This window comes from Amblyomma mixtum, chromosome 4 (assembly GCF_055824585.1).
Source record: "Amblyomma mixtum isolate Tamu chromosome 4, ASM5582458v1, whole genome shotgun sequence".
NCBI lineage: Eukaryota > Metazoa > Arthropoda > Arachnida > Ixodida > Ixodidae > Amblyomma > Amblyomma mixtum.
The window spans coordinates 31,446,311-31,456,236 of NC_143015.1; the positions used below are offsets into that span (position 1 = coordinate 31,446,311).

The 9,926-nt window shown below is 42.7% G+C and overlaps 2 protein-coding genes across 2 annotated transcripts in view; both read left to right on the top strand.

Moving 5' to 3' along the window:
- Nucleotides 1–1,941, top strand: part of LOC149346071 (uncharacterized) — a 45,938-nt gene extending 43,997 nt beyond the window's left edge. Inside the window, exon 3 of the mRNA XM_089541245.1 lies at nucleotides 1,789–1,941. Within this exon, the coding sequence (XP_089397371.1) occupies nucleotides 1,789–1,941 (153 nt within the window). The remainder of the gene's footprint in view (nucleotides 1–1,788) is intronic.
- Nucleotides 1,942–2,329: 388 nt separating this feature from the next.
- LOC149346072 (uncharacterized) lies at nucleotides 2,330–3,214 on the top strand. The gene has a single exon (XM_089585343.1). It carries the CDS (start codon nucleotides 2,330–2,332, stop codon nucleotides 3,212–3,214), a length of 885 nt encoding a protein of 294 aa, XP_089441469.1.
- The last annotated feature ends 6,712 nt before the right edge of the window (nucleotides 3,215–9,926 follow it).

The window sequence follows — 9,926 nt, forward strand, 5'->3', positions numbered from 1 at the left end:
GTAAGTACGAGTATACATAAAAACTGCCATTAATAAAAATAATAGCTCATCTTAACTGAAATTGCTGCTATGGAACTACGAAGTTTAGAAAAAAAGTTCGGCATGGACATGGCGTGCCGCGCTTTTTTTCAAATTCCGTAGTTCTCTAGACGCAACTCAGTGAAGGTGAGCTATTATTTTGATAAATCGCAGCACGGACATGACGTGCCGCGATAAAGAGTAAGCCTACCAGGTTATTCGCGTGTGTCTCAACAAAAGCGTGAAGCGTGCGAAAAACTAACATTCAAACTGCCACCTGTCAGTGGGGCGGAAAACACTGATTGCTAAACTGTCATTCCGAAAGTGTCATTACACTCCTCAGGCTTTGAATGACTATTTTAAAATATAGATTTCTGAAGATTGTTCAGTAGTGTGGATGACCGCTAAGAACAACAAAATATTACGACCAATTAAACGTGCAGTGACTGCGGCCACGGAGCGACTCGAACCGCCCAACTCGCAAAAAGCCAACCATAGCAATGCAGTTCGGTTAAGAGTGTCCTGCCGGATGATCACTCACACGCTGGTCGATGCCGCCTAGGTTATTTATAGTTTCTGTCATTTACTACTTTTGCGCAGTGTTTCCCGATGTATTGTTGACGAAAAAACTAGCGCTCAAGACAAGGACACAACGAAGACGGCAACATATGCGTTGTGTTGTTGTCTTCGCTGTGTCCTTGTCTCGAGCGCTACAGTTTTTCATCATGAGCAACCAACTCTCCCAAACATCCACCCTGATCAAGTATTGTTGATCGCTGACCTCACGTGAGCACTTGAGAGCCTCAGTGGAAGCTCAGCTGCAGGTTGGCTAAAAAGCTATAAACCACGCTGCCTTTTGGGGAGCGGCAATAGTTGTCTCGCGTTCTTGAATAGTAACATAAAATATTCTTTATGAATCACATACTCTATTGAATAAATTATCACTCTCGACAGTGCACATACAATGGCAGTGTATCTCCATATCAGTTTATAATATGCGACCAACGATTGCACTCAGTGTGCTCATCAAGTAGGACTTGTTGGCTATCAACTGAGCTCACCGCGTCCTCGAAATGCTGAACGCGCGCGCGAAAGCGAAAAGTACAGCCTTTGTCAAAAGTTTGGAGCCCAGGGGGTTTGCTTCTGAAGCACACTGTCTGGCTCGTAATGCATCTCTAGCGCTCCAAATTTCCTGAAGGTAAGAAGATTTCTGGTCCTGCCTCCTCCAATGGCTAGGACTACCACGAATGTTACAGGAGTCCCACTGCGAGGCTTAGAAGCAAACCCCCTGGGCTCCAAACTTTTGACAAAAACTATACATGTCGACGCATGCGAGCTCTCATGCCTCGGCAAGAGCACTCGCACTATTAACTTTCATTAACTGCTTAGGCACAAGAGTCCTGAAATTTCAACCTTTTTTAGCGCTACTCTTGCCAGCACGATGCACCTTCATAGTTATGTTTGAGAGCTAGGTTTGAACGAAAGGTGGGGATTCTTAGGTCCGCAACAGCCGCCTCTCGGCCCCACCGAATACATTGGTTATTGACGGGTTCAGAGGGGAACTGAGACTGTAAATGTTTTATTGCAATGACCATGCGACTTTTTTTGCAGCCATAACGCAGCTGGTGAATGAAGTGCACTACTTTGCTGTCTGTAGTGATGTATTGGGAAAAATGCGGGAATAAAGCGAAAAGCTCTACACTTTGGGATGGGCATGTCAGCAGCAGACACGGCAACATGCTAAGCAATCCCTTTTGCTTTGCACTTCAGGTCTTTCTCGGAGCCCTGCTAGCGCCGCGTGAGTGGTATCAAGCGACCGTGCGAACCATGTTCAAAGATTCGATGCCGTATCAGCAGTACTGCTTTCCGACGGAGTCATCACTGAACCAGACCAACCTTGGCTATCAGCTTCCACACCTTTGACGACATCGGGTACGTCATGTCACGTGGCTCATCCATCGACTATAAATCTACCACCGGAGCTTTTCTTCGCCAGTGGGCATGTCAGCAGCAGACACGCAACATGCTAAGCAATCCCTTTTGCTTTGCACTTCAGGTCTTTCTCGGAGCCCTGCTAGCGCCGCGTGAGTGGTATCAAGCGACACGTGCGAACCATGTTCAAGGATTCGATGCCGTATCAGCAGTACTGCTTTCCGACGGAGTCATCACTGAACCAGACCAACCTTGGCTATCAGCTTCCACACCTTTGACGACATCGGGGACGTCATGTCACGTGGCTCATCCATCGACTATAAATCTACCACCGGAGCTTTTCTTCGCCAGTGGGCATGTCAGCAGCAAGCACGGCAACATGCTAAGCAATCCCTTTTGCTTTGCACTTCAGGTTGGTAATCTCAAATATGAACATTGTTATCGATGTGACGATCGTTTTTTAGTGCTGCTGCCCTGCCCACTGAGCGTTGAGTGCTTTCTGTCTTGTGTTATTACATTATCGAAATATCTGTTGTCTTGTGGCGATACTGAAGCAAATCCTGGTCCAACTGAAAAAGAGATGCTATCGGAGTTACTAGCAGGCCAGGGTAAGATTACTTCAACAATGGAGGGCCTACAGGCATCACAAAACAAGATAGAAGACAAGCTTTCCTCTTTAACTGAGCGGATTGACGGTATTGAGAGACAGTTATCCGGCCTAAATGTCTTAGTCACGAAGGTGAGAGATATGGAATCTACCATACCAGAACTTCAGGGGCAGCTTACTTTAGTTAGAAACCAGATGGATGACTTAGAAAACAGAGGTAGAAGAAATAACCTTATCATTTACGGTATAGAGGAGGACAGCATTGAGTCTAACCATGAACTGGAAGAGAAAGTAACAAACGGCGTTTTTCAGGAAAAGCTGGGTTTAACGGTAAGTGGGGTCGAAAGATGCCATAGAATGGGTAAAAATGAAGCAAGCAAGGTGCGACCTGTCATTTTAAAACTCCTCGACTTCCGTGAAAAAATGTCCATATTACAATCATGTCATAAGCTCAAAGACTCCGGCATATCAATAGCTGAGGATTATTCAAAACGAGTTCGAGAAATACGTAAACAATTATGGAAAAGCTGTGAAGAAGAGAGAGACGAAGGAGCCAAAGCAAAGTTATTATTCGATAAACTAAGCGTTGATAACGTCCTATTTGGTTGGGACGAAGCGAAAGGTTCTCGCTTCAGGCTTAAAAAGAAATCAAACTGACTTCTCACCAATAAACCTCGGACCCTGAAAATATTAAAAGTTAATTGCAGGAGTGTTATAAACAAGACTGCTGAGTTGGAGGCTCTTTTGCTTTTGCACGATCCAGAAATTGCGGTTTTGACTGAGACTTGGCTTAACGACACAGTATTTGACAGTGAGTTTGTACCCATTGGCTACAGTTCGTACAGAAAAGACCGTGATGGTAGAGGTGGAGGCGTTAGCATACTCTTTAAGTCAACCTTACGAATTTTCCCAATGTCTGATATACCCAATGTAGACTGTATTTTTTGTAAAGCATACTATGGAAATGAAAGAAGCCAACAGCCACAGAAACCAAGGGGCACAGGGGATTTTTTTTAAATTAATTTATTTTATTTTGTGGTGTTGATCAATTTAGAATATTACTGAACATGTCATCGCTTAAAGCTAATTTATTAGAAAAGCAGAAGAAAAAACAACCACTGCCGCCGGTGGGATCCGAACCCACGACCTCCGAATTACGCGTCCGGTGCTCTACCTCTGAGCTACGGCGACGGCTGTCAAATCTTCTGCTTTCGGGGGTATTTATGTTTACAAGTAACCTAACCTTGAGAGTGTTCATCAGCGCCACCCACGTTCATAAGCGGCGAACGTAGAACGTCCTGAGTAACCGCAGGTAGTGACGTAGAACGTCATCGAACGGAGAGGGTGGAAGCTGCGTGAGAACCCTCTTATGCTTCCTATGGAGTCAAGGCTGCCAGAACCGAGGCCCTCGCTAAGCAATTAAGCAAACAAGGGAAGGGGATGAGGGGCTCGTTATAAATATGAAAGAAGCCAACAGCCACAGAAACCAAGGGGCACAGGGGATTTTTTTTAAATTAATTTATTTTATCGTGTGGTGTTGATCAATTTAAAATATTACTGAACATGTCATCGCTTAAAGCTAATTGATTAGAAAAGCAGAAGAAAAAACAACCACTGCCGCCGGTGGGATCCGAACCCACGACCTCCGAATTACGCGTCCGGTGCTCTACCTCTGAGCTACGGCGACGGCTGTCAAATCTTCTGCTTTCGGGGGTATTTATGTTTACAAGTAACCTAACCTTGAGAGTGTTCATCAGCTCCACCCACGTTCATAAGCGGCGTTCATAATTGCTTAGCGAGGGCCTCGGTTCTGGCAGCCTTGACTCCATAGGAAGCATAAGAGGGTTCTCACGCAGCTTCCACCCTCTCCGTTCGATGACGTTCTACGTCACTACCTGCGGTTACTCAGGACGTTCTACGTCCGCCGCTTATGAACGTGGGTGGCGCTGATGAACACTCTCAAGGTTAGGTTACTTGTAAACATAAATACCCCCGAAAGCAGAAGATTTGACAGCCGTCGCCGTAGCTCAGAGGTAGAGCACCGGACGCGTAATTCGGAGGTCGTGGGTTCGGATCCCACCGGCAGCAGTGGTTGTTTTTTCTTCTGCTTTTCTAATAAATTAGCTATAAGCGATGACATGTTCAGTAATATTCTAAATTGATCAACACCACAAAATAAAATAAATTAATTTTAAAAAAATCCCCTGTGCCCCTTGGTTTCTGTGGCTGTTGGCTTCTTTCATATTTATAACGAGCCCCTCATTCCCCTTCCCTTGTTTGCTTAATACTATGGAAATGTTAGATATGTTACTGCAGCAATGTATAGTCCCCCTAGTTCTACCGTTTCCGTTCTAGACGATCTCAAACAATATTTGTACACGAATGTCAAACTTGGTGATCGTATTATATTGTCACGTGATTTTAATTTACCTAATATAGACTGGTCGACGTTCTCACTTGAAAAACATGACGCTTTAGGTGAAGCAATGTTGGACATTGCTTTTTCCTTTGATTTATTGCAAATTGTGGAACAAAGCACAAGAATGCAGGGCAGTTCTCAGTCAGTCCTTGACCTATTTTTTGTCAGCGGATCAATAGGCGCAGATACAAATTACGAAATAGTACCTCGAATTTCGGACGACGAAGCTGTCCTACTCACCATTGCTGATGCCGTCTTGGATAGCAAGCCTAAAATATCCATCTTACCCAAACCTTTCTAGAGCCGATGATGTATCAATCATTGACATACTTTCGCTTAACTTCGATGCCTTTTCAGATAGCACGGATGATGTGCATTCGCTTTGGTGCAGGTTTAAAAAATTAGTAAAAGAGTGCATTGACCGTTTTCTCCCGCTGATAACTAAAAAGAACAACGGCAGGAACCCCTGGATCTCCCGTGAGACGTTACGACTCCAAATTCAATTGAAGCGTCTTAAGAAAAGATTAAAAATCCATGCTGCACAGGCGGTCAAAAAAAAGATTGACGAAATTTCCTCCCGCCTTAAAAATCAAGTATATGCCGATAAACAATGCTACTATGGTGAATCACTGCCCAGTTTCATAACTACAGCTCCAGAAAAGTTTTGGCGTTCTATTTCTCCGACTTCCAAGGAATGCGATGTATTTCATGTTGATGGTGAAGATGTGTGCGATGGCAAGGAAATGGCAAATGCATTTAATAAACATTTTAAGTCCGTCTTTACTAAAGATAATGGCGTAATGCCGTCTTTCGAATAACCTACGTCACCTATACCCGATGTTAAAATAAGTGAAACAGGAATACTAAACATGCTTTTAAATTTGGACATTAAAAAGTCTTGCGGTCCGGACAACATTCCAAACACATTTTTAAAGCGGTATGCAGAATGGACCTCAAAATACCTGCACGTTCTGTTCACGAGGTCATTGTGCGAGGGACAAGTGCCGAGCGACTGGAGGACTGCCAGAGTGAAGCCAGTTCATAAGGCAGGAAAAAAGCAGTGCATTCAAATTTACCGCCCAATTTCTTTAACATCTACGGTATGTAAACTTTTGGAACACATAATTCATAATCATATCTCAGAATTCTTGGAGAAATATAATATACTTACGAAGCATCAACATGGTTTCCGAAAAGGCTACTCTACAAATACCCAATTGGTTCTAACAGTGGATGACTTTGCTAAAGCAATTAACAATGGGAAACAAATAGACGCTGTTTTTATGGATTTTTCAAAGGCTTTCGACAAGGTGTCTCATAAAAAGTTACTTCACAAATTAGGCGCAGTACTGAAAAATTCTCAACTAATTAACTGGCTTGCTGCTTATCTTGAGAACAGAGAACAATTTGTTGTTTTTAATGACCACCATTCAGAACGACTTTCAGTTGGCTCTGGCGTCCCGCAGGGCTCGGTGCTTGGACCTCTTTTGTTTCTTTTGTTTATTAATGATGTACTGCATGGTATTGTTTAGAAACGTGTTGTCTTTAACTGTTTATACGTTCCATGGATCTAATTTGTATTATATGCTTTGTCTGTGTTATTGTTTTCATTATGTATTTATTGTATCCCACCCTGCTAAAATCCCCAGAGGGGATTGCAGTATTGATAAATAAATAAAATAAAATAAATTTATACCGGGTGTTCGCGGGGACACTTTAGTTGGTTTTCAGAAATGAGCTGTTTGGGCCATAATAATCATACCGTCGTGATGATGGTGGCTAGCGGCCTTGCTGGGCGTCATAATATACCTTGCGAAATCAATTGATTAGCTGGGTAAATTGGAAAAAAATTATAATATTCTTTTTTTAGGATCATGGGTGTTTCACATAAATTAGGGAATTGTAGCGGGCCTTCGCTACATAAAATATCAATGAGCTGTGAGTAAGGTGTTTGTGTTTGGCGCAACGACGTGGCGCAACGACGTTCGGCAGTGCATACGAATGGAGGAGTGGCGCGAAACGATGTCCATGGGCTCCAGTAGCTCGGAGCAGACATAGCACCCCCACCTCCTCCGGCTGGAGCTGCGGCATACGACGCGACTCTCAAGCAGCAGGCAGAGGTGGAGGTAGTTACGCGCGTTCTGCGGTCGCCGCGAGCCTTTGCATGTGCCCTGTGTCGAGCAAAATTGCGTTTCTGAAAATCTAATAATTAAGAGGGGATGCCCTGATAGCCCGATGGAATTAGAAAGTGCCACCAGTCACGCTGATATATATAAAGCTTCATCACGGGATCTAAGTAATTACCCTAATTTCCCAATGCCACCGTTCTGTGCCGCCCTCTGAGGCCGTCAACATACTTGCAAAGAAATGAACCTTTGACCTGAATTAACCTTTTTCGAAGTTAGTCTTCTCTATAATACGCCGTATATGTACCAATATCTTCGTGTGTCTCGTGAACATTATAATGCGCATTTGGGTTCTATGAAATAAAAAAAAACGTGCAACCTCTGCACCTTGAGTTAATTTGATGTCATGCAGTATTCTCTTTATTCTCATGCAGTCAGCTTTAGGACATATTTGTATCAATACGGGCGCTTAAAGCGAACTTCCAAGGCGGCTGCTTTGCCTTAAACAACCATGTGCTCCCAGCAGCAAAAGAACTCAGAAGTATTTCGTGTTTTTGACGATTTGTTAAATTCTTTGTTTACATAACCATTGTGTTTCGTATGTATTTACTTCGACACATATTAGAATACTTTGAGCGAGTTCTGAACGCACAGAGGCCCGCAGCTGAGAGCATGGAGAAAATCCTTCGGCAGAAAACCATTTCACCTATAGCTGAAGAATATTTTGCGTGCATTGATTGAAGCAGTTGTACACCTGAAGTACATTTAGATTAACGTTGTCAAACAGATGTTCGGCTCGTGTATAACCGCTTAGCAAAAGAGATCACTGTATAACCACTTAGCAAGAGAGAGATGAGACACACTTAGCGTGTCTTACATCACAAGTGAGCCCACGCTCATTAGACTATGCGGCTTGTCTTAGACGATGCGATAGAATTTGAAAAACAAAACGAACTATAGTGGTTTGAGTCAATCAATCAATTAATCAATCAATCAATCAATCAATCAATCAATCAATCAGTTTATTCTGCACTGCAAAGACATTTTACAGATTTAGGCCTGCCGAAGCCTCATTGGGCTTGTATGGCAGCGCCTGGCAGGTAGCGGCAAATCGCGTGCGGCGCTTTACAGACTAAGATTACCAGAAAGGAACAGGAAAACAATAGGAACAGCAAAAAAAAACGTTGAAACACATCACACTTCACAGTTAACTGGAAAAAACGCTGAATCCACTAAACTACACGAACAACAAATGTATATCAGGCAATGTAGGCGATGAAAGTCCAGGAATATGACCATGAAAGGAACGACGAGACAAAACAGGCGATAAATTATACCAAAAAACGAAGTTAAATGTCAGATGAACACAAATCAACGCAATAGTTTCTTTAGTTTATAATTTGTACTCACAGAAAATGCGCTTGACGGCAACACATTTAGTGACGAAGGAACATAGAATGCACGAGTTCTTTTACCATAGCGAGTGGAGCAACGGGTAATACTATATCTCTCTTTAGGTCTGAGAGTTCTACTCGGAACATACTCAACTTTATACGCACTTTCCCAAAAATGTTTGAGTACAACCGTTTCAAATAAGACAGCATTGAAGTTTGGGAGCCTTAGAAAACTAAAAACATCACATTGCTTTGGAAGCACTCAAGGACTCATCTGGTTATTTCAGCGCTTTTTGCTTCGGCAATATTGAAAAATGCGCTTCATGATGATCCCATCAGTACTGGCCCAATCTGCATCACTGTGTATGTCAAGTTAAAGTTTGTTTAGATATTTTAAATGTTTTTCTCTCTTTTTTAGTGTTTACGTCTCAAGTACTGCGCCAAATAACTCTAAAACAGTAAAAAGCTAGCACCGGAATCTGAAAGTAAGCTGTGCGCTTAGAAGCTGTGTTTTACGTTAAGTAGAGCGTTACCTTAGACAAGAATCCAAAAATTCGAATGAGGGTTGCGTTTTTAAGCTTTAAAACTGTAAAGATTACTTTAAAAAATATATTACGGAAGAAAAGAACATAGAGGCGTTCAATTTCCTTTCTCAAGCGACGGCAGGGCCTCATATCAACATACCGTAGTGTTTGCGGCACAGCTCAGGTCGGCATGCATAAAAACATCCCATATAGAGGTGGGAGTTCCAGGACATTAAGTATGTTTAAGTTAGAATGAAAACGCACTCGACCAACTAGCCTAGTGTGTCTCTCTCTCAGCGCATACGAACCCTGCTGAGCGAAAAAGGTAGGTTTCAAGTTTCCTCATTATGCGGGAACTTTCACAAAATAACAATGCCCTATATTTCAGTTTCCTAGCACGCCATATTTTAGCTACTGTTATCTTAAAATTTCAAATTGCGCAGCGTTGAATAAAAAAGAAATATTCTTCCAGAAAAATTAACATGTCTTGTGCGCATGAAAGTTGATTCCTAACGAAGAGCGTTCTTTGCTTTTAGCCACTTTCAAGGTTTCCATGTCTGCATGTTGGAACAATCAGAAATTCTATATATAGTGCTAATTACGTCATCGCCCGCATCACGGAAGTATGTTTGATTTTGATGCTTCAGTATTACAGCCCATCATGATAAAAAAAATTACGGGGGCGCCTATTTATATTTGATTTCGATGCTTTAGCATTACAGCCCATGGGTCCAAGAGCATTGTGCGTACTTAACTGTTGTAAATGCATTTTCGTTTGAAAATTTATCACTACCCACTGGCAATGCGTTAGCGCTAGGTCTTCCCCTCGCTTTGAATGCCTTCTTGTGTACTTCTTATTTTCTGCTCATATTTCGCAATGCACTCCGCCATCTATTTCTCTGCTCA